This window comes from Lactuca sativa, chromosome 3 (genome assembly GCF_002870075.4).
Source record: "Lactuca sativa cultivar Salinas chromosome 3, Lsat_Salinas_v11, whole genome shotgun sequence".
NCBI classification, from domain to species: Eukaryota; Viridiplantae; Streptophyta; class Magnoliopsida; order Asterales; family Asteraceae; genus Lactuca; species Lactuca sativa.
Genome location: NC_056625.2, coordinates 69750738 through 69776871, shown reverse-complemented (window position 1 = coordinate 69776871; position 26134 = coordinate 69750738). Strand labels below are relative to the sequence as shown.

General features: G+C 37.9%; 1 protein-coding gene and 1 long non-coding RNA gene across 2 annotated transcripts; one reads left to right on the top strand and one right to left on the bottom strand.

Annotated features, from left to right (window-relative positions):
* Nucleotides 1-2171: 2171 nt before the first annotated feature.
* On the top strand, nt 2172-2940 carry LOC111891364 (uncharacterized). Its single transcript, XR_002850171.2, has 2 exons — nt 2172-2350; nt 2485-2940. It is a non-coding gene; the product is annotated as an uncharacterized LOC111891364 (long non-coding RNA).
* A 12877-nt stretch (nt 2941-15817) lies between these two features.
* Nucleotides 15818-24202, bottom strand: LOC111891365 (protein NRT1/ PTR FAMILY 4.6). The gene is made up of 5 exons (XM_023887415.3): nt 23871-24202; nt 23636-23744; nt 23266-23483; nt 17169-17612; nt 15818-16991 (listed from the first exon to the last, which is right to left on the bottom strand). The coding sequence occupies exons 1-5, from the start codon at nt 23871-23873 to the stop codon at nt 16035-16037; spliced, it is 1731 nt and encodes a 576-aa protein (XP_023743183.1). The 5' UTR covers nt 23874-24202; the 3' UTR covers nt 15818-16034.
* Between the last annotated feature and the right edge of the window lie 1932 nt (nt 24203-26134).

The following is a 26134-nucleotide window of genomic DNA, read 5'->3' as shown; positions in this document are numbered from 1 at the left end:
GTTTTACCTGTATAACAAGCTAAATGATGGATTTCTTCACGTTTTTTAGGCCCTTAGAGTGTTCTTGGATGAAGTTCTTAGAGGGAGAAAGTAAAGAGAGAAAGTAGAGTGCAGCCAAATGAAAGGAATGAGTGAAGGGGTCACGCTATATAAATAGCGATGAGTGTGAGGATGGAGGATGGATGTGTGGCCACACACTCGTGTGTGCGGCCTTACACTCGGGGTGTGCGGCCACACACTCATGTGTGCAGCCATACACTCGGGTGTGCGACCACACACTCATGTGTGCAACCGTACACTCAGGTGTGCGGCCACACACTCATATGTGCAGCCATACACTCGGGTGTGCAGCCACACACTCATGTGTGTGGCCACACACTCCTTTTGATGGAGTGTTTGGCCTATTTGCAATCCTAAATCTTATACTAACCCATCCCTAATTCAAACTTTGGTTGTACAAGGCTTTAGATCGTCCAGACAGGCTCAAAACAATGCTAAAGATAGCTGAAACGAGTTTAACATTGATAGAATTTGACTAAGGTACAAGACAGAAGTTTCAGGTTGTCACACCTTCGGACTGGTGAACTTCGTCATCGAGGATGCTTATAACTTCTTCACCGGAGGGCATAAGCGTGGCGACATAGTTAGTTGCAAGTTTCCTCCGACGAGAAAAGTCTGTAGTGGATTTTCCCTTCACAACACCGGGAGGATATTCAATGCTCACCAACCCTCTGTTCCTTAACCTGAGGGACACAACACCGGTTAAGATTCCTTCTTTGATGTCCTCCACATGCTTTGATCCTTCAAGATTCTCAGAAAGAGGAGTCTCGAGAGTAGGAATGTTATATAGATTATCCAAAGAGGGTGTATCCCCGGTAGCAACCAAATGTGAAGGAGTAGGGGCTGTAGGTGTAACTCGGGCTAGCATCCGACTAGGATTAGGAAAGGCACCATACATAGCAATAAGGCGAAACTACAAATCCCCTTCAAATGTCTTCCTAATCACATCATAGAATAAAGCACTCGTTTATCCCCTATAGTGTAAACGCCACCGTTTTGTTATAAAAAGGGTGTGGGGGGAGGGGGAGAAGGAGAAATAGATATGTTTTGCCGAAAACACGTACTCGCAAGTATACGAAGTCGTGCAAATAATATAGTCGTAAGACCAGATATCATACCCACAAAGACTATCTATCTTAAAAGAAGAATGATCAGGCAAATGTTGGTAAAATGATATGGTTTGATTTAACTAATAAAACTAATTTTAAAAACTAAAATAAAATAAAACTAATAAGCAACTAATAATATCTCTAAAATTAACTTAAGGAAATTCAGTGACACAAGAGTAAGAACCAAAGTGACTAAAAGAAGCAAACACACAAGTTGGGATCTCAAGACAAGAGAAAAACAGGGTTTAGTTGATATTTATGAGTTTAATGATTCTTCTAGTGTAGTTAAGAAATTAACACAAATGTTGTGGTAATAAATTTGCTAACATCGTCTAAAGTTATCAATTACCTCTAGGTATCATGATTCGATTTAAAATCACTCACTCATATATATATATATATATATATATATATATATATATATATATATATATATATATATATATATATATATATATATATATATATATATATATATATATATATATATATATATATGCAGCTCATGAAATTAAAAAAAACATTATGTTCAATGGTTTTGTTAAAAATATACCAACGCACGTCTGTTGATTTTAAGTGGGATTACGAAATCACACACTCATGTTTAAATGATTCCCCAACTAAAGCTTCTCTCGAAGTCATTAGTTGCAAATAATTACAAAACAAAATCCGAATTAATTTTTAACATCTATTACTAGTCAGATAATAAACATTGTCGAGTAACCTAATTTCATTAAAGAGTCTTGACACTAAACACACATTTAAACAACAAACAATTACCACACATTATGTCAGTTAACTTACAGCATAAGATATATCATTTTCCCAAGTCAACTAAACCCTAAAAAAAATTACTCCATAACTGTTACTTAAACAAAAATAAGCATAATAAGCTCAACATGTTCTGATCAAATAACACAGTCAATCATATTTAATAACTCAAACAATTTAAGACTAAAATAACTCCCCTTTGTTTCGCCTGCATGAGATTGAAGCCCGATGTGAATGCAACAAGCCCCACAATTGAGATCTCTTAGGCCCACAATGAGATGTAATTAGCCCAACACCTCTTTTGACTTGTTTGCGTGCGTGTTACCTCTTCCAGCAACAAAAATTAACAGCCTACTCTTCTCTTACAATCGATCGAACGCGCCCCACCCCTACTGTGGATCGATTAACAGGTAAAATTCATTGCTTTCTTGTTCGTTTCTCACCCTTCCTTCTTCTCTTTCTGATTCAAATCGCCCTTTTCTTCTTCTCTGTTCTGAATCGAGACACATTTCTTTTTTCTTTGTTTTTTTTTTTCGATTTGCAGGTGTGCCTGTAGTGGTAGCGAATCAGTGTTTTACTGAGTTATATGGCTGGAAAGAGGTGTGAGATAAGGGTGGAGAATGGTGGAATCGGGTGATTGTTTTTGCGGTCAAGATCATGGGTCAAAGAGGTCCGGGGAAGGAGACTGGTGGTGTACGGTTGTGGCTAGAATGGAAGAAGGATTGCTGATTTCAGCAGTGGTGGATGTTAATGGAGTTTATGGATGGTGATCGATGGCTGATTTTGGGAGGTTGATGGTGAGGATAAAAAGGAGAAATAAGGATGGGTTGTGGTAGGGCTGAACAAGTGAACATGGTAAATTTTTTGCTATCAGTACAAATTGCTAGTGATATATTATAATTTTGTTATAATTTTGAATTGTAATAGTTAAAAGACTAGCGGCACACTTTTGTTGTCTATTAATATAAATTAGTAAATTAACTAATTAGTTACTAAAAAATTTAATAAGGAAATTTTCAGTTTTTTAATCTAACTAGTTAATAACTATTGAATAAGTCTAATATCTAATATTATACTTTAAAATCGTAATATATATATATATATATATATATATATATATATATATATATATATATATATATATATATATATAGGTTGGTACGGTAATAGCGTGGTATTTATAATTTAATATCATTACCGTACCAAGTCTATTGAATTGGTACGGTACTACCAACTAAACATGCTGGCTAGTAACCAATTTTTTTGGTTCGGTCGGTAACATGTTGGTTGGTTCTCCGTAATACATATTTGATAGCCCTAGGTTATGGTGTGAAGGGTGATCGATGATGACTGTTAATGTGGGTGTTTCGATTGGGGTGAAGTGGGGTTTATATGGAAGTCACGGTGGTGGGCATGATTGGAGTTGGAGAAGTGTCGGCTTCTTTCTTAAATCGATAGATGAAGATTCTTATGCCGCCAAAAGAAAATCAAGATCTCCTCGACCCTCATTTTCATTTGTAAATTTTTGTTTTCTTTTCCACTTTATGTATTTTCTAGTATATGAATGGGTAGACAACAAAAATCAGAAGAAAGTTCTTCCAATTTCATCTCTATTGTCTTTTGACTCGCGAACAAAACTTGTTTCGTTTCGTCTATTTCATTGTAGAATTGACTTTTGACTTTGCCGTATGGAATTTGATAATTTATGGACTTGAACTAGGCTCACCCAAATTAGGCTTGTTGGTCATTTTAACTCTTGAAATTTGATGCTTCAAATGAAGTTAAACTTGATGTTATTTACTTGTTGGCATGTGTTGTCGACATGCGTTGCAAAATATTTTTATCTCATGATCATGTTTTCAACCAAAGTGGTGCATTTCCAACATGAAAAATATAAATGATAAATTTGCACGTGCGAACCATAACCGTCAATTCCTTAAAAAAATCATTGGGACTTCATAAAAATGAAGACCAAAGCAACGTTAATTCCTTAAGAATTTTTCGACTTTATAAAAAAATTCAACTCTCATCGTCCCGTCGAATAGAAGATGGGGGACCCACCAAAGAAAGTTGCACCTGCGTTAACAAATGAGAGAAAATTTGTCAATTCATTTGCAAGCACAACATTATACTTTGATTTTCATAAAACGAAAACCAACTTCTACCAACTCATTGAATGAGCGTAGGGAAACTTGAGAGACTTGTGTTGCACTTGTGATGACAAGTGGTAATGCAAGACGTCAATTCATATCAAAAAGCTTATAAAATACTATATTTAGACTTGGTGAGATGAAAACCAACTCCCACCTATACCCGTGGAATAGGTGGTGGGGATCTAAGAAACTTAGGAGAACTTGTAAAAACAAGTTAATGAACCGTCAATTCGTTTAAGAGCTTTGGACTTCATAAAAGGAAGCTCAACTCCCACCAATCTATCGAATAGGTGATGGTGAACCAACAAAAGCAGGTCAATCCCAACTGAAAGAGACAAAGAAACATCAACCAAGAGATTTGAAATCCATAACGAAATTCAACGTCAATTTGTCTTTTTAAGCTAAAAAATCATGTAAAATTTTTAAAATTGGGGATAAAAATAAGCTTTTAAATTATTTAGTAAACTCAAAACGGGCACTAAACAATAGGCACAAAGAGTGAAACATAATTCTTACCTCCGTTAACAACGAAGAACTTGACCATCTCCTCACGGCGGCACCATTCATGTAACACCCAAGATTTTGAAAGCCAAGAAAGTAATGGAAACCCTAAATTTAGGAGGGACTCGGCGAGTCCAAGGAAGGACTCGGCGAGTCGGAACGGGATCCGGGTCGGGGAGTAAGTGGCCGACTCGGCGAGTCGGCCAAGGTGACTCGGCGAGTCTGGTCTGTGCAAGGAAAACCCTAATTCCGGGAGTTGTATCCTATATAAAGGGTGTTATGTCCCTCCCTCAGCCCCCATATCACTCCAGAAGACCTGTAAACCTTATAATCCGTGTGAGCTTCCATTATTGAGAGAATAGCTTTGGGAGGAAGGAAACTTTGGAGAGAAACTTGAAGATCAAGAAGGTTGCTTCAAGGGAGAAGTGTGTGCTCGAGATCTACCTCAGTTGTGTTCATTTTGGAGGTATTAAGCTGTCATTTTCCCTTCTTTGCATCTAGACCTATTTTGTCATAAGATTTGGGGGGTTTTATGGTTGTTTGAGACCCAAATCGGGTTAGGGGCTTAGATATGTTGTTGCCACTTCAGATCTATTGTTGGGCCGGTCTATTATGTCATAAAGCATCAGGAGATGAGTAGTTGGTGAAGCCCTTGTGTCCTTAAACCAAACCCTAATGTGTTTTGAGCCTAGATCTCTTTAGTTATACGTAAAGTTTGCAACTTTACGTGGGGATTGAGCTTTGGAAGTATGGATCTATGGATTGGAGTCCCTGCATGACTCAAAAGCCCTCTGCATGTTGGGAGATCTGAATGGACTCGGCGAGTCCTTTGAGTGGACTCGGCGAGTACCATGAAGATGAGGAGGAACTCGACGAGTGGGATGAACAGCTCGTCGAGTCGGATGAAGATGGGCATGAACTCGGCGAGTTGGATGAACAACTCGTCGAGTTGGATGAAGTTTGTCGTGTGCTCGGCGAGTCTGTTCTTAGACTCGGCGAGTCAGGTCGAGTGGTCCCAAACCCTTCGAGTTAAGACTCGAGTCAGCGAGTCGAGCCAGGACTCAGTGAGTTGGTCAGGACAGGAATCGGGAATCAGTAGACTCGGCGAGTCAGGGGCTGACTCGGCGAGTAGAGTCGCGAGTGGAAGGACCCTGGAATTATGAACTCGGCGAGTCAGTAGGGTGACTCGACGAGTAGGGTTGACCTGGAAGGTTGACTTTGACCAGGATGTTGACTTTGACCAGAGTTGACTTGGTTGACCTTTGAAGGTCAGTTAGACTAAGTGTTATGTTGATATTGGTAGCTCGGGGAGCTAGCGGAGCAGCAGTTCGGAGTCAGTGGTCAGGTAGCGGTCAAAGGGGTTAGCAGCAGCAGTTCAGCAATATCAGGTGAGTCTCCCTTTGTATGAATGGGTCTACGGCCACAATGCCGGCCCATGTAGTTATGAGTAGAAGACCCGGGGGTTAGCCCTAGGCACAGTATGTTAGTATGATATTTGGACGAGGTCCAATGACAGAGGGCGGGTGCCCAAGGAGCGGTTTATGTGATAGTCTATACTTGTTGTCTGTGTGATACTTGTATGTGCCTAGTAGGGAGGTGAGAGAGGGCGAGGTCCCGTATCTCACCAATAGCAGAGTGTGGATGGTGTTCCACATCTCAGTAGCAGCAGAGCAGGGGCGAGGCCCAAGTTAGGAACGGAGTGAGGGTGGGCTGGGCCCGAACCTCACTATCAGCAGGAGTATGGACGAGGTTCCATGACTCATCAGTAGCAGAACTCGGGCGGGGCCCAGAGATAGGCGAGGCCTTAGAGCAAGAGTTGTTAGTATATGTTTAGTTTATGTAAAGTCATGTGATATGTTTATGTGCTACTATATGTTAGAGGGCGAGGCCCTGTGACAGGCGAGGCCTAAGTGAAACAGATCTGTATCCGAGCGAGGCTCGAAGCCAGGCGGGGCCTGGAGCGGCGAGGCCGTTGTATCGGGCGAGGCCCAGGATAGCGGGCGTGGCCCAGTATGTGCAATATGTGATTTTGCATGGTATGTGGTAAGGTGGGGAACTCACTAAGCTTCGTGCTTACAGTTTTCAGTTTTGTTTTCAGGTACTTCCGGTAGCGGAGGGAGGAGCTCGGGGTGATCGCATGGCACACACCATAGATTAGTCAACCTGGGAATGTTTACTCTGATAATAAACAAGTGTTTTGAAAACTTATACTCAGATGATGTTTTGGAATGATGTCTTTGTTTAAAGTAATGTTTTATTAAAAAAGAAATTTTTGGTCTAGAATTTTGGGATGTTACAAGTTGGTATCAGAGCCTTGGTTTGAGGGATTCGGGCATACTCTCGGGTGTGCCTGAACTCAAACTGAGGGGTCGGATGAAAAGTTTCAAAATGTGAAAAGACAGTTTTGTAAAAAGAATTTTGAGAATGAAAAACAGTTTTAGAAAAGCAAAAAGAATCCAGGAAGAAAAGAACTTTGAAAAGAGAAAAGAGGTGTGGTGCATGCAATCAACCGAGCTCAAGTAAGTACCCCAAAATACCCATACAAGTTTATATTATGATTGTCAGTTGATAGAACAGCATGCTAGAATAGGACTAAGGATCTAGGAATGATGCCTTATGTGCCTGTTATTTGTGCTTTTGAGTTGCATGATAGTGCTGAATAGACAGTAGTAGGATAGCCTGTTTAGGTTATGCCTGAGTTTATGAGTTTGTGTTGCATGCTAGTTCAGATTCTTGCTATGTGGATATGATTGTTTGAGTATGTTGTGGTTAGATTTTCCCCTTGTCCGAATGCTGCTTGCTTTGTGCACTATGGGATCTTGAGTGGTGGGAGTTAGCCATTAGGTGGATACGTCACGTCACATGTGATCAGGGTTGAATAATCTCAGAGTGCTGGATTTGGCCCTATTGCGCAGCTCTCGTTTGAGTCCAACCGTTATAGGGACGAGTCTTTTACTTGAAGGATTATCTGAGCCTCGTCGCATGTGATGGTATCCAGGTGATGGCTGATTGGCATCACGAGGAGACCTTCAGCAGCTGAGGACTGGTTTGAGTTGAGATAGAGGTTTCCCTAGGGTAAGCCTAGGATGAGATAGAGTTGGGAGCAGTATGAGTGGTTAAGGGACCTGGTGGAGTCAAAGCATTTCCTGAGGAAAGTACGGATAGATGTGGAAGGTAGTATGGGCCCGTACTATTGAAAGCAGAGGATCCGTACTCGATTCAGGAAGGGCAGAGGCAAGACCGGGAACCTGGTAGGGCATGTTTGATCTTGTATCAGTGATGGGTATTCTGATTGTGGTTGTGGTATATTTTCAGCATGGTGACATTGCGAGAGAGACCAGCGGGCGGATCAGGCGCCGGAGAGGGATCAGCCTCGGGTTCAGGGACCGAGCAGCTCGAGGAGCGGATGAGGGAGTTGATATCAGCTGAGGTTACGCGCAGTATTTTAGCTCAGACTCCTGTGATCTTTGGCACGGTCAAGGAGGGCATACTGGAGATCTTGGAGGAGAGGCTGGGAGCCTTCCGTACTGAGATGATGGCATTGATGGGAGCGCGTACCTTGACATTTCGAGAGTTCAGAGCTTGCGGGGCACCGGATTATCATGGGGCTAGGGACCCCATTGCTAGCAGCAGATGGTTGGCTGATGTTGCCAACGCTTTTCGTACAAGCAAGTGTCCCGAGGGGGACAAGGTTAGACTCGCCTCCTGTCTTCTGAAGGACAGAGCGAGGGATTGGTGGGAGGAGATTGGTCATGCTTTGGGGGATGATGCCGCGTTGGACGCGATGACTTGGAGCGATTTCTCGGCCAGGTTCAGGGCGGAGTTTTCGCCGATTATTGAGGTGCAGCAGCTGGCACGAGAGTTTCAGGATTTGACGCAGACTACTGAGACTGTGGCGGAGATCACCGCCAAGTTCAGGGAGAGGGCTCTTCTTGTACCGCAGTATGTAGCGGATGAGGAGATGAAGAAGGCTCGGTACCATGAGATGTTGAGGGACGACATCAGGGAGTTCGTGAGCAGGTCCAGCTGTAAGACGTTGGAAGATATGATTTCTCGGGCTAGGGAAAGGGAAATTGATTTGGAGCAGATCCGAAAGAGGAAGCCGGATGAGGTTCAGGTATCATCAGGTTCGGGCAAAAGGCCCAAGGGATCGGATTCGAGATCGAGGGATCATCAGGACCGCAGTCGATGCGGAAAGTGTGGCAGGACGCACGGGGGCGCGTGCAGGAGTGGTAGCGGTGGTGAGTCTGGCTGCTTCAAGTGCGGTCGGACTGGTCATTTTAGCAGGGATTGTACTGTCACCACCGCGCAGGGATCAGACATGATATGTTTTCACTGCAACCAGCGGGGCCACAAGAAGGCCCAGTGCCCCAGTTTGTCTTCAGCAGGACGGGTGATGGCACCCGCCCCTGCAACCTTGAGGATCGCAGATGGCCGTCAGGGCCGGGTAGAGGCACCTGCAGCAGGGAGCAGGGCTTTCCAGATGACGACTTTGGAGACGCGAGCATCGCCGGATGTTGCAGGTATGCAATTTACATTCTCAGTTCTTTTTTTTTGTGCATGATTTTATTGTTATGGTTCTGCATCATTCTCGGTATAAGTGTTTTATTTTGATTGGTTGATTGTGATCGAGTTATATGCTATTTGCATACCTTGGATAATTGTATGGTAGTTAGGGGGATGAGCTCTATTGAAGCAGGTTTCGAAGGATGCAGTATCTGTAGCATGCTTGGGAGGGTTTTGGTTCGTTTCGTTAGTTCGGAGTAGCGCAGTGATTGTGATGGATTGGCTAAAGCCCTAGCTATGGCGGGCTTGGGTTCCTCAGTGGATGGGTTATGGAATGGTAGCGAAGATCGGGATCTCTTTGAGTATTGAGCAACAAGGGGTAAGCAGGATCGAAGTGGGGGAGAATTCTCCGGGTGTGCCCAGGGAGGAGCACACAGACCCAGATCGAGTACGTGACCTCTGAGAGGGAAGGGAGAGGCAGTTCAGCGTTTGTTGGATTGAGGATTTCAGGGTTGGGAGTTTGAGAAACTCCATATCAGCTAGCGCGTGGGATGGTATGGTTGGTTATGGTTGCGAATTCAGATTGTGGATCGCCTGAAGGACTCGCGGGAGTCGGAATAAGGATCTTGAGAAGTCGATGGCACGTGGGTGCCTTCGTATTAGCAGTCAGTGGTAGGGATGTAAGACTACGGGTAAGCCGTAGCATTCCTTAGTAGTTTCGTTAGCGGAGTCGGGGCGAGGCCCTTATCTCCTAGTGATCAGGTAGGGATCAGGAATGGGTAATGGATGAGAGTAGTAGGGAGTTGCCTGTATCGCTCTAGAGAGGTGAGACCTTGGGGAGAGGCCGCTCCAGGATATAGTTGGGTGAGACCCGTGGGCGAGGCCCGTATGAGATTAGCGGTGCAGGTGAGACCTGGGAGCAGGGTTGCTCAGTAGTATGGATGGGTGAGACCCGAGGGCGAGGCCCGTGAGTTTAGCAGCGCAGGTGGGACCTGGTAAAGACCTTAGTGTCAAGTTAGGGGATCGGGGATCCCGAGTTTGTAGTGCCTGGATGGCAGGGTTGATTGAGGAGTTATAGATGGTCGAGGTTTCCTCGATAGTCGCTGAGAGCGACCAGGGTTGGTGCTGGGTTTAGCTACCGGTGGGAGCCGGTAATCCAGTCATTGATAGGTTGGTAGGGACCAGGGCGGTCCCGGTTTATCAGGAAGTCAGTCGGTGGCAGTGCGAGTATGCAGCGTATGGTGGACTTCAGTTAGTTGAGTCGAGAGGTGCTCGACACCAAGTGTTGGCAGGAAGGAGTGTCAGCGAGTGCTGACGGTGGTGACCCGTCCTGGAAATAGCAGGGAGACGATAGAGTTAGTGAAGGATAGGACCTTCACAGTGTCAAAGGAAAAGTTGATTATGAGGCTTTGCCTTGGGAAGGCAAGGAAATAGCGCAAGGAAAGTAGTGGAGAACCTCTGTGGGTTCAGTGCAGTACTCGGTGAGTACCAGAAGGATTATCGGTTGAGTAAATTTTGTTTCTAAGTTGTTCAAGGTCAGGTTTGACCCGAGGTTTACTCGCGAGGTTGATGATAGTCAGAATGACCAGACGGAAGGCCAGCGCAGGTAGGCGGCTGGTGTTGGGTATTGGAGGCAGTTCGCAGTTGATGGGCCATGGTAAACTTCGAGGACGAAGTTCAGTTTAAGTGGGGGAGAGTTGTAACACCCAAGATTTTGAAAGCCAAGAAAGTAATGGAAACCCTAAATTTAGGAGGGACTCGGCGAGTCCAAGGAAGGACTCGGCGAGTCGGAACGGGATCCGGGTCGGGGAGTAAGTGGCCGACTCGGCGAGTCGGCCAAGGTGACTCGGCGAGTCTGGTCTGTGCAAGGAAAACCCTAATTCCGGGAGTTGTATCCTATATAAAGGGTGTTATGTCCCTCCCTCAGCCCCCATATCACTCCAGAAGACCTGTAAACCTTATAATCCGTGTGAGCTTCCATTATTGAGAGAATAGCTTTGGGAGGAAGGAAACTTTGGAGAGAAACTTGAAGATCAAGAAGGTTGCTTCAAGGGAGAAGTGTGTGCTCGAGATCTACCTCAGTTGTGTTCATTTTGGAGGTATTAAGCTGTCATTTTCCCTTCTTTGCATCTAGACCTATTTTGTCATAAGATTTGGGGGGTTTTATGGTTGTTTGAGACCCAAATCGGGTTAGGGGCTTAGATATGTTGTTGCCACTTCAGATCTATTGTTGGGCCGGTCTATTATGTCATAAAGCATCAGGAGATGAGTAGTTGGTGAAGCCCTTGTGTCCTTAAACCAAACCCTAATGTGTTTTGAGCCTAGATCTCTTTAGTTATACGTAAAGTTTGCAACTTTACGTGGGGATTGAGCTTTGGAAGTATGGATCTATGGATTGGAGTCCCTGCATGACTCAAAAGCCCTCTGCATGTTGGGAGATCTGAATGGACTCGGCGAGTCCTTTGAGTGGACTCGGCGAGTACCATGAAGATGAGGAGGAACTCGACGAGTGGGATGAACAGCTCGTCGAGTCGGATGAAGATGGGCATGAACTCGGCGAGTTGGATGAACAACTCGTCGAGTTGGATGAAGTTTGTCGTGTGCTCGGCGAGTCTGTTCTTAGACTCGGCGAGTCAGGTCGAGTGGTCCCAAACCCTTCGAGTTAAGACTCGAGTCAGCGAGTCGAGCCAGGACAGGAATCGGGAATCAGTAGACTCGGCGAGTCAGGGGCTGACTCGGCGAGTAGAGTCGCGAGTGGAAGGACCCTGGAATTATGAACTCGGCGAGTCAGTAGGGTGACTCGACGAGTAGGGTTGACCTGGAAGGTTGACTTTGACCAGGATGTTGACTTTGACCAGAGTTGACTTGGTTGACCTTTGAAGGTCAGTTAGACTAAGTGTTATGTTGATATTGGTAGCTCGGGGAGCTAGCGGAGCAGCAGTTCGGAGTCAGTGGTCAGGTAGCGGTCAAAGGGGTTAGCAGCAGCAGTTCAGCAATATCAGGTGAGTCTCCCTTTGTATGAATGGGTCTACGGCCACAATGCCGGCCCATGTAGTTATGAGTAGAAGACCCGGGGGTTAGCCCTAGGCACAGTATGTTAGTATGATATTTGGACGAGGTCCAATGACAGAGGGCGGGTGCCCAAGGAGCGGTTTATGTGATAGTCTATACTTGTTGTCTGTGTGATACTTGTATGTGCCTAGTAGGGAGGTGAGAGAGGGCGAGGTCCCGTATCTCACCAATAGCAGAGTGTGGATGGTGTTCCACATCTCAGTAGCAGCAGAGCAGGGGCGAGGCCCAAGTTAGGAACGGAGTGAGGGTGGGCTGGGCCCGAACCTCACTATCAGCAGGAGTATGGACGAGGTTCCATGACTCATCAGTAGCAGAACTCGGGCGGGGCCCAGAGATAGGCGAGGCCTTAGAGCAAGAGTTGTTAGTATATGTTTAGTTTATGTAAAGTCATGTGATATGTTTATGTGCTACTATATGTTAGAGGGCGAGGCCCTGTGACAGGCGAGGCCTAAGTGAAACAGATCTGTATCCGAGCGAGGCTCGAAGCCAGGCGGGGCCTGGAGCGGCGAGGCCGTTGTATCGGGCGAGGCCCGAAGTAGAGGGCGAGGCCCAGGATAGCGGGCGTGGCCCAGTATGTGCAGTATGTGATTTTGCATGGTATGTGGTAAGGTGGGGAACTCACTAAGCTTCGTGCTTACGGTTTTCAGTTTTGTTTTCAGGTACTTCCGGTAGCGGAGGGAGGAGCTCGGGGTGATCGCATGGCACACACCATAGATTAGTCAACCTGGGAATGTTTACTCTGATAATAAACAAGTGTTTTGAAAACTTATACTCAGATGATGTTTTGGAATGATGTCTTTGTTTAAAGTAATGTTTTATTAAAAAGAAATTTTTGGTCTAGAATTTTGGGATGTTACAATTCAGTGCTCATCCAGGCACCAACAAGAATATGTTCAGGGAGCTCTTCAGGACGACGGTGAAGCCATTTAAAATACCAAAAATTTCTTGATATTGAGGAAGAAGTTTGGGGGCGTTGTCACAAGTTGCCTTAGAACGAAAGTAGGGACTGCCGACTCGAGAACCATTCACCCAAAACAAGTGACCCTGCTAGTTTTTCGGACTACTTTTTCCACCAGGAACAAGGATATGGGTATTCTTACGAGCATAGAAGGTGAACTTGTCACTAGCAGTAGATAATTAGATGACGTTCTTAAAAACCCAGATGCTAGGAAGAAAGCTCCGAGACCGGAAAAGCATCTCAAAGGCTACGATCTTGGTTACGACGTTAGGAGTAAGCTCGTAGATGTTGATGCCATTCTTACACAACACCTCGTCCAGAAAGTTAGTAGTCGGAAGCCGGTAACCAACATTGAAAGTCTTAACTAAAATGTCGACCTTCCCCAGAGGTAGGTCTAGAAACAAGGCCCTATCCAAAGGAATTAATACTTCATCCTCAAGCTAAAAAACCATACTTTTTGTGAAGAACTTCGACATATTCTGGAGTTGGCACCACATAAGGAGCATAAATCATGTTAATAGGAATTTCGATTATGAGAAGTGAAGAACAAAGAAGAAAGAGGAATAGTGAATATTGAATACATAGAAATGGATGAAAGATAAAGAGATGATCTTGTGCCCTGGAAAAGCGGATTTACCTGTATAAGTTATAACTTCTTGACTGTTAATAAGGCGACACGTGTGACTTGGAGTCAAGAACATAATTGCTGACTGTGCTACGCCATCATTACTAGACTAGGGGGCTTGATGACGTACCCCATGCCAGTTCGTCATGGCGCGACTAGCAAGACAACAGTTCGTCTAGCGAGATAGCTGGTCCGATGTGACAATAGAAGAGAACAGTTGAACGGAATAGCCCAACTAGTTGTATGGGTCGGGTAAAGAACCCACCACGACGGGTTCTCTGCTAGACAGATAGCAAGACCGCATATTTTTGGCAGCCCTATATATATATATATATATATATATATATATATATATATATATATATATATATATATATATATATATATATATATATATATATATATATATATATATATATATATATATGGAAAACAAAAAAAAACTCTAAAACCCTTAAAAATGCATAAAAAATACTTAGATCATAATTTTTTTTGGCTTTATATTAATAAGAATCACAATTTTCTTTTTAGATTCACTAAAAAAAATTAGAAAACCGAATATATTTTTTTTTTTGGTTTTTTTTTCAACGAATTTATAAAGAAAGTTGTGATTTTTGGTGGAGCACCATCTTAAAGAAGATGTTGATACTTTAGTGTGCAAAACAATAAACAAACTATTTTTTAGGTTCTACATCCTTCAAGCATTGTTGTGCTAATAAACTTTTTATTCCTTCTTTTTGTTTATTTTGTTAATAGATATGTCGTGTACACACTTTGACCGGTGAGACATGATGGTTGTTTTTGTTTTACATGCTTCCATTATATGTTTTAAAAAACATCTTGTTCCAACAATATACAGATTGGTTATATTGTACAAGTAACAAGAAGATCCCGAATCATTGGGTATTATTTGTTTCTTATTTGAACTTGTGTTTTTTAGCTATAATGTTTAAGCAAATCCAAGTAGACGTAAAAAGCATAAGAAACCCTTAGGAGTCCCTTACAAACCGCAAAACAAAGGATTCAAATTACAACGTTTCTAAAAAAAGAAAGTGAAATTGTCTGAAAAATCCAAATATTTTCGGAAAAGTGTCATTTTAATCCTAAATTTTATTTTTTTGAATAGAAAAGTTCCTATTATTTCAATTTGACTCAAATTAACAAAAAAGTCATTATTTATTTTAACAGAAAATGATATATTATCATTTAAATCGAATAATCGAGACTTTTCTGTTTAAAAAATAAAATTTGAGACTAAAATAAACCTTTTCATAAAATATTAAGATTTTCTGACAATTTACCCAAAAGAAAAGAAAATAATGTTTGTATTTGAATTTATAACTTGTATAGATTGTTAATTATTTATCTTTAGAATACTTATGCAATTAGATGTATAGATTTTTAAGACCGGAGGAAATGGTGCGGTTCCGGACTACAGTTTTGCCACCGTGGCAGCCGAACACCGCCCCTTCGGTGCGGTTAAAGTGCGGCTAAGGCCGCAGTGCGGCAATGGAGGGAGCACTTGGTGATGGTTTGTGATTGGCTGCCGTTCTTCAAACTTGTTTTTAACTAACTAACTAACCATAAAAGGTTTTTAAGATTCGAAAGGGAAGCTATTTCCGGATAGGAATTGAATTACTTTAAAATATTCAAGTTTGACAGGTTAACAATGGAGGAAATTAGGCGGCCGGAGCTGCGATTTTAGAAAGAAAACGTCCTATTTTCTGAATTTGGCATAATAGGTCACTAGAGTTTGGTTTACGAACAAAAAGAAACCCCTGCTTAACTTCTCTCTACATAATTAGTTTCAGAAATGACACAATCCACCCTTGACTTATAAATCCCAATTATTTATTAAACAATAAAAAATCAAAATATAACACCACTCCTCTTATATGGTATAAAACCACATTTTTGTGATAAATGGTGACGTGACATTGTGGTTTCATGAGGGCACCACTCCCTCAGCCTAGCAATAGCCTATACCTTTTTGTTTTGCATGTAATTTCTTGTTAGAACTATAAGGTTGTTAATTTTATATAAAGTTAGAAAACTTAAAAAGTGAAAAGTATTATCGATCGATGGGATATAAATCATAAAATGAAGGGTGTGCGATGTAAAACTACAAACTGCTGCATCTTATATTGAGATGTAAAACTACAAATTGCTGCATCTTATATATACTATCACATCCTGGTATCCTGCTGATGATGTATGTCATATATGAAACTGTCGACTTTGTAGCAGTCTCTTCAATACACCTCCAACTTCTCCATAGTTTACAATTTAGCCCCTGTAGATTGATACTTGTACCGGCGAGCCCAAAACAAATAATGGAGGAAATTCAGTGCGCTCAACACGCACATCAACCAGTAAAACTTCTCCAAATGGTAACGGTTCAAGTTTTCTCCCGACAACCATCCAGGGTGGCCGGAGTCCCCTGTGACGCTGTTCACAACCGATACAATAACAGTGCTCAGGTAGTACCCCATAGCCAACGACGCAAATGATAGTGAGGTGGCTAAAGACTTCATATTCGCCGGAGCTTCGGTGAAGAAGAACTCCATTAATCCGGCCAACGTGAAAAGATCAGCAGATCCAAGAAACAAGTACTGGAACGCAATCCATAGAAATGTAATCGGCAATGGCTCGAGAGGGTTGATTCCAGCTCTCATGGCAATCCGTTTGCGTTTGATCTCAACCAGAGCCGCCACAGCGGTAGCCATTACTGACAGAAGCAACCCAATTCCAATCCGTTGCAAGTGTGAAACACCCATTTCGGATTTTGTTGCTCTTCGGGCAAATGGGATTATGATATGGTCATAGATCGGAGCAAGGAAGATGATGAACATCACCGGAAAAACAGGGAGGGAGGCTGCCGGAACTTTTAGCGACCCAATCTTCGTGTTCATGGTGGAGGCTTGTTGGACTGAGAACGTGGAGAGTTGAGCCAAACAACAATTGAGCATGATGGTGCAACCAAAGATCGGAAGGACTCTGAGGACGATTTTGACTTCTTCAACTTGTTTGACTGAGCATTGGAGGAAAGTGTAAGCTGGTTTGTTTGTCGTTGCATGATTTAAGAATTTTAGACTTGTTGTCGGGGTTTCGGTTTCTTCAAGATCTTTTGTGACAGTTTGTTGTTGTTGGGTATCATTTGGCGACAGTGACATGCTAACGATCGCATTGCTTGGACTTCTTGCGACACAAGCATTTAATATTGCCGCAATCAGTACCTGCATCACCAAAAGGGATATATATTGACATAACAAGTGTGAAGTGTTGAAGACACTAATTTCTAGGGGTAAAAATAAAATAGTATTTTTCACATAAAACTCAGGTCAAGAAGTCGTAAAATGACAACCTAATATGTAATTTGTTCCAATGGGGGTCAATAATGAACTTTAAATTACCTTAAACATCATGGTGAGAGGGCTTCCGGAAGGGATTTTGTTCTTATAAAAAGCAGAGCCAGCTAGAAAAACTGGGATAGACAATAAGATAGTCAACATAGAGATACCGAAACCCCATTCCCATCCTTTGTTATCTTCAATCCAAACCACGAGTGTAACAGCAATGAGAGCCCCAACAGAAAGGGAAAACATGAAGTAGTTGAAAAACGTTGATCTTTGCTTTCTTCCCTTTATAGAATTATCATCAAACTGTTCAGCCCCATGTACAGGTAATGATCCCTTTATGCCACCTACACCTAACGCGATCAAATAAAGGCCCAAGAAAAGCAATGCGGCTTTGGCACCATGCACTTCTTCACATGGGAATATTGTGGCTTCTATAGGGTTGCATTCGGGTGGCTTTAGAGATGATGAACGAGCTTGTATTGTCAGTATCACAAGACCCTAGTAATTAGATATAAACAAAAAATGGTTAAAATCCTAACATGACCCGATATATATATAAAACGTTAGATATGCTTAAAAATGTGTGTAGTGCTAATTTCTGTCTTGCATCTTACAGACAATTGTCCATAAGAAAAGGGTGGATTTTTCATTTTTGTGTGGATGTCATTATCTCAATCTAGCAAGATTGACCCAATCTAAACATCATATCCCACTAAAATGCCACTTTGGACTTTAAACATGGTTTTTTTTAAAGTACTCGACAGTCAATTATACATCTAAAGTAAGAATAATAAGACAAAAAACTTAAGACTATGAAAATCAACGTTATCATGTAGAAAAATAGAATTAAATTATATCAAATCAGGAAGGAACCAAGATTTTTGAATATCAGCGTTTAAAAAAATAAATTTTAGAGTAAAGGCTTAAAATGAAAGATGGGCTATATATAGGTATAGTAAACTTTAAGTGGTTGTAGTCATCCACCTCTCCGCTACTAGCTCCAACAATGTATCGGACATGTAATGTTACAAGATATTGCTCGTGACACGTACTTAAAGTATAGTGTTGTGAAATTTAAGTGCTTTGTTTCCATGCAAAAAACGTTTTTAATTATTCTCTTGTATGATCAACTTTTGTCCTACAACTCTACAATTAGGATCAAACTCGTTGAATCATATTATCCGACAAGGTTTTTTCACCCAATTTTAAGACCTTCTTCGTCTCATCAATCAAAAGGACGTTATCCATACTTTTGACTTTTGAGTAGTACCCTCGTGGTAATTTACGTGGTCTATATTTTTATAAGTTGTACTATTTTGACGTTAAAAAGATCCAAATTTAAAGGTATATTGAAGTTTGAACATTAAAGTGTGAAGTGAAAGGTGGTATCACGTGGTACAACTGTGAATGCAACAACGTTTATCGAGAACGCATTAGAAGGGATAAGACATTAATGATATCGAAGTATATCTTGTTTTTGTTTTCCGAAACAATAAAATGAATTTATCTGTTACATGAGGTACGTATGGCCCTACACATCATAAAACTTTTTAAACAAAAAAAGTATTCACGTTTAAACTTATGAAAATACAAAAATGCTAAATGTACTTTAATCATTGTACTTGTATTTTATAAAGTAATCAGTAAAGAGCACTCTACAATTTTGTCAACATAGTTTAATTATTCCTTTATCAAATATATTATTAATATTGCAACAAATTAGAATTAATGATGATGATGTAACTAATTAAATACCTCTTATTTCAACAAATTCCCACCAAATCATCGTATTTTTGATGGTCAAATAAAAATAAATAATCATGTAAAAGTAATTATTTCAACATTTTTTAATGAAATATAGTATCTATAATGGTCAAACAACTAACAAGTTTATAAGCTATTTCATTTTTAAGTTTTTTTATTTTGTCATATTAGTAAAACCAACAAATAAATTTATGCTTACTTCTTTAAAAACAACTCAAGTTAACATTTTAAGTTTTAACAGACTTCTTGAGTTATTTAAATTATCTTAAAAAAATATACCATTTATTAAATATAAAAAATTTAATCTTCTACATATCATTTTATATATTTTAATTAGTTTATCAATTTGTTTTACTAAAATACATTTTTAATTTGCTAACAACTATTGTTTTAGTTATCATCTACGTTTTCAGTTTGTACTTAAAACATTACCTTAGCAATTATAACAATTGATTGAGTTGGTTTAAAAAATGTGATTATTTATAGTGGGTTTTAGAATACAATATGACAATTCTACATGTCTTTTATGGTACATATTTTTTAGAGTAAATATTTCAATTAAAACACATTTAACATTAAATTTGATTTATAAAAACAAATTTATTTTTAATAGATGTAAAGTTATATATATATATATATATATATATATATATATATATATATATATATATATATATATATATATATATATATATATATATGGTTTTTAGAATACAATATCACAAATCTACATGTTTCTTATAAACTCAAATTAATAGTCTATACCAATCTTTTAAGAGTAAATATTTGAAAAAAAGGCATCTGACATAAAACTTAATTGATAAAATCAAATTTAATTATATAATAAATGCGCGATAAATTTAATATACACAATATATATCCATGGTTCTCAGATTAATAGCACCCACCATTTAAGAGTAAATATTTCAAAAAAGGCATTTGACATAAAACTTAATTGATAAAATCAAATTTAATTATATAATAAATGCGCGATAAATGCAAGGTATATATATATATATATATATATATATATATATATATATATATATATATATATATATATATATATATATATATATATATATATTCAAGATTAAATAAGAAGGAAAATTTTGGTAGGAAGGTAAGAAATTTTTTATATGTATATTTTCTTAGCAAAAAAATGGAATGAATCATTAGGTGATTCAAAAGTAAAATGATTTACAAGAAAAAAATTACGAAAAAAACACTTTTATGATTCATTTTTAGGTAAATCAAGAAAAAAAAAACATTTTTATGACAATTTTAGTGAATATCAACAAAATCATCATAAAAATGAATCATCGAAATGTTTTCTCGGAATTTTTTTTGGTGAATCATGTTATTATTGATTCATTTGTTTTGTTCGCAAAAAAAAATAAGTCGAAAAAAATTTCTTACCTTCCTACCAAAAAAAATTTATTACCGGATATATATATATATATATATATATATATATATATATATATATATATATATATATATATATATATATATATATATATATATATATAAGGTTCTAAATGGCGTGAGGTATGACGTGACGGCAAGGTCAAGCCTCAAGCTTAACGAGCCATGACGTGTTTCAAGGCGTGATGTAAGACGGCGATTTTGTATTAATTTAAAATTATATTACCACATAAATATAAATTTATATTAAATATAATCATTTTTTAGAAGAGTTAGATCAATAGCTAGTGATAAAAATTTAACGAAAACCACAATACCTATATCTTCAATTAGAAAAGACATAACAAAGAGCAAAAAACCATGTCTCAAACGAAAAAAAACACGCGCCATAACACGCCATAACGCGTCATGGCGCGCCATATCACGCCTTGCTACGCGCCACGGCTAACAGCAATGTTATGAGGCTTTTCATAACGGTGGAGCCACGCCTCACGCCATAACGCGCCTTTTAAAACACTGTATGATTGATTCTGGACCAATCATTTTAGTTATTTTAAGAAACTAATTAATGCATATTAAATGCTGAATATGTAATTAATACCCATTATATCTTCAACATGTAATATGCATTAATTATTTTCTTAAAATAACTAAAATGATTGGTCTAGAATCAATCATACATATACACAATAGATAGTGAAAACAAAATAACCTAATCCTATATATATATATATATATATATATATATATATATATATATATATATATATATATATATATATATATATATAAAAGCTTATTCATCATATCTTGAATTTTAATATATAAATAAATCATTAGTACTTAAAAAAATATGAAGACATGAATCTAAAAGGTTATTAATAAATTCAACGTTTAGTAAAATAAAATCATGTATATTAATTAATTTATATTTTTCAAACTAGGCATCATTATTAATTAATTTACATCAATAGTATAAGTAAAAAATATAAATATAAGATCTAAAATTAAATATTTTATTTAAAAATGATAATTTATTAATAACAAATAATAACATTTAATAGTTATTTCCACATAAGAAATCATTCAGCAGAAAAGTTATTTGTTGTCGCCCCTTTGCAAGGGCACAAATCTATTATATGTGTATATATATATATATATATATATATATATATATATATATATATATATATATAAAAGGTTGTAGAACTCGTTACTCGGTACCTGTTCGGCCGACTACCGAGTACTCGGGGAGTACTCGGATTTGGAAATTTGTGTAGAATATTTTTAGGGAAATTATATATATGTCAAAATCATAAGATAAAATCATAAGTTGATTGAAATATATAACAAAATTAGATACATGTGAATACACAAAAAATGAAAAACACATAATGGCCTCATTTCGTGAATAATTACTGAAAATCTAAGATATAAATGTAGTAATAATCAAATGTGTGTGTTAAATAATAAAACATTAAGTACATTATACATATTAATCACTGAGTTGACCGAATTTCACAACACTACTTAGTTCATAAGGGGCCGATTGTGGAGTACTCAGGATTATGTAACTCGCATCGGCGAAGGGGGGAGTAACGAGTACTCGGAGGAGTAATCGGACAACTCGACGAGTTTTACAACACTATATATATATATATATATATATATATATATATATATATATATATATATATATATATATATATATTTTTTTTTTGTTAAATATCAATTTATAAATGAATTTGACACATGTCATTTTGGGAATTATTAAAAATAATTTTTTTTTTCTATTTATCATTTTCTTGTACTATTTTCCATTTCCATTTAATTGTCATATGATTATATTCATTAACTAACTTTCCATTTCCATTTAATTGTCATATGACTATATTCATTAACTAACGGCAATGTGGATGATTCCTAAATCCGTTCATTTCTTCTTTAAGAGATATTAAGTATTAACTATTTTAGCTATATTTTTCTATAGTTAATAAATGTAACGAGTGTTTAAGTTCTCGTAGTGGGTACGGCAATGTGGATGATTCCTAAATCCCCTCTCATTCGACATGTTGAGTTCGAACTATTTCTCACCAAAGGCTTGGAGATGAGAGAGAAAACCAAATCATTGTTTATCTAACTTTTCAATTTTTTCTTGCAACGAAACTTACTGGTCCTCCTAAATAACAAGTTAAACATGTATTGGGACAAAATAATTGTGGGATTGATGTGACAACTTGAGTGATAGTGCACCAAATGTGACACTACTCATTCCACCTAAAGATTGTAGGAATAGAAGCACATATAAATTATATCTTTTAACTTGCGCAGGGCAAATTTGATTCACGTGTGACAACTGGTCATTTAGGCAATTAGCTGGCGTCTGGACAATTAGTGTGTAACGGTTGCATCGCGTGAATCCATATTTTAGCACACAAGTTGTTTGGGAAGCCATGCCAGATATATCAAAATATATATTAAATAAATCAAAATATAACTAAGTCGTCATGCTATTTATGAGTATATGACTTCACACCTTATTTATATATTTATATATAGATGATAATTGTAACAAATATCTTATTCAATTAACACATGGAAGTTGTTGCACTTACCAAAAGTTTGCCACCAAAGGGTAATTTATATCATCAATCGAGGCACATCTTTTTTGCTTTTCATTCTTCTTACATATCTTTTCTGAAGTTAAAATGATAACATTTGCATCAATCATGCATCATCTTTTATACTTTATATTGTGACACTTAAACTTGTTTTAACCGTTCCAAACTTTAAAATAGTTAAACTAAAACACGTGGCCTCCGATGGTAAAGCAATTTTTTCGATGGATAATCATTCACATATTTATGCCAGAGAGAGAGAGAGAGAGAGAGAGAGAGAGAGAGAGAGAGAGAGAGAGAGAGAGAGAGAGAGAGAGAGAGAGAGAGAGAGAGAGATTTACCAAGAATTCAACAAGTGCACTTATGAGATAGATGTGATAAGTGGTGAAGAGAGCATCAGATAAAAAGCCACCAAGAAGAGCAAGTAGAAAAGCAGTTCCCATGAAATTTGTTACATGATTTGCTGCTTTTGAAGGAGAAAAGTGCATGTGTTTTATCAAGTACAAAACCAAGTTGCTTGCATTTGCCAAATATGCCAAGTTCTCCATCACCTCCACAACTAAATAAAGAAAATTAACCCATCACGATTTGATAACAAAGATTGATAACCCATATAAAGATTTCAAAAACCCATATCAAATATATGTAAATCTAATAGAAAGGATAAACCCTACTGAGAAAAGTTTCGATCTTGACTTTGATCAACTTTACCTAACACGAAGGAGGCAGCAAGCATGCCACCATGGTGGCCTTTGATAGCAGGTCTCTTCTTCCAATCCACATAGCCTTCCCATATGTTGGATTGTTCTTGTTCCACTTCCTGCAACACATAATCAAAAAAACCCTAATAGGTTAAGTGATCAACTCCAAGAAGAAATTAAAAAGAACATCATATTTTTTTATTTTATTTTGTGGATGGTCAAAACTGAAGAGAGGGTGAACTCACCATTTCTCTTGTGAATCTTTTGAAAAGGAGAGTTGGGAGTTGGAAGTGAGGTATCAATTGCTAGGCGAGATGAAGAAAAAAAGTTAAATTTTAAAGCGAGAGAGAGTTGTCTAGAGAAATCTCTCTCCGTCACTCTCTCTCCAAACCTTCACTTTTTTGGCCGAAAGAAAGATTGCAACTTAAATCGCTTTCACAATCTCACACCCTCTAGTGGAATATATATAGTGCTTAAAAGCCCTTTAAATCGATATTAATTTGTGGCGTTGATTAACAAGTGAGGAGAGAGAATTGTAGAGAAGTATGCTTTCTGTTTACGTGGTGAGAGGGAGGGTATAGAGAGAGCGAGAGGTGTTTTATAGGCACAAGGTAGGAGGGCGGCGTGGGTGTGGGGGTGGGGATGGAGAGAAAAAGATGGGCATCAAATGCTCCTATGGTAATTTTTAAAAGGAAGATTTAGATAGTGTTTTCTTTATACTCATTTATAATGAAAATTCTTTTGAACTTTATTTTGAAACTATTGTATAATTATTTTGTTTTAATAAATAATCTTTTAGATTTAAAGCATATTTATTTAAGTCGAATGCATGGTTATAACAAGTCTATATTAATAAAAGAAATATATAATATAATGATGAGATATATTACATAAAGTGTAGTGTTAGCTTATAAATATCCCTTATAAATATTTCTAATCAAAGTCAATATATATTTCATTCGAACCACCGTTTGTTACGGTATGTTATTTCTATAAATTTTATTTCTTTATTTTAATAGATTCAATATATATTAGATAATAAATTTATTATGTTTTTCTTTTAAATTAATTATCTAACTTTTTAAAAACAATACTCCGTATTATTATCTATTATTTGATTTTATTGTTTAGAAATGTTTACTATTTTTTTATGTTTTATATTGTAAGATTTGCAGATAATAATTTAATTTCTATATATAGATAATTAACAAAAAAAAGTAAACCATTATTAGTTTTCGTTATTAAAATATATAAGTTCCTTCACTACAAGAAACATGGGTTTTAGAGATGGATGAATCCATCACTGTTCCGTCGTTAAATGTTATTTGCGATGGATCAACGACAGATACAATTCATAGGTAATTAAAATGTGGCTAATGACTTAGCGAGGGTTTTAGCGACATATCGGTTTTTCCTTGCAACAAATCTAGCGACATAGTATCCAACGCCAAATGGTCACTCGATACAATTAGTCAGGACATTGACGACAAAATTTTTTAACAACAATCTGTCACTGTTCTTTCGCAAATTTCCTTGATAAGTTTTTTTTTTTCCATAGCTAATCCCTCGCAAACTTTAGACATGATTGTTTTTCCATAGCTAATCCCTCGCAAAATTCATATATTAATTTTTTTTTTCTGTCGTTGATCCGTCACAAACTTTAAACATGATTTTTTCCATAGCTAATCCCTCGTAAAATTCATATACTAATTTTTTTCCGATCGTTGATCCATCGCAAACATTTAATATCATGTTTTTTTATTGTGATTCTAAAACAAAAAAATAATTACTACAATCATCAAATTATTATACAAAAAAATCATCAAATAATGATACAACCAAACATTATAATACCAAAACTATCAAAGTTTACCAAAGTATCATTCAAAAACATCTAAAAACAAAACTATCCATATAACATCAAACTCACAACAATTGATAACATTTTAGCAACAAGAAATCCAAGTATGCAAAAGAGGTACAAAAAAAAGTCTAACCTACAAAATAAACATCAGGAAATGAGTTTTCACAAAATATAACTTCAAATAACATTTTAGCTGCTCTCTTCATTTCATGTTCATCCAATCATTTGCAGTTCTCATTCCTATAAAACATTATTTAAAACAATCAAAAATACCAAAGGTTACCAAAACATTCAAAAACATCAATTACCAAAGGTTAACATCATATTACCTCTATTTTCAATTTCCCATCATATTTTGCAAGGCTACATACATCTTCTCCATTGCTTCATATTTTGCATAAAATTGTTGTTGTTTGGCATTTATTGTTGCAGCTTTGGCATCCATTTCCTCGCGCATTTGTTGATGTCTAGCTTTCATTTCTACAACTTTAACATCCATTTCCCCATGCATCTTGTTTCGTATAAGTTCATAGACAAACTAAAGTACAATGTCATGATAAGAAACTTTGAAAGTATAATGCCATGATAGGAAACTTTGTAAGTATAATGCCATGAGAGGAAATTTTGTAAGTACAGTTTCATGAC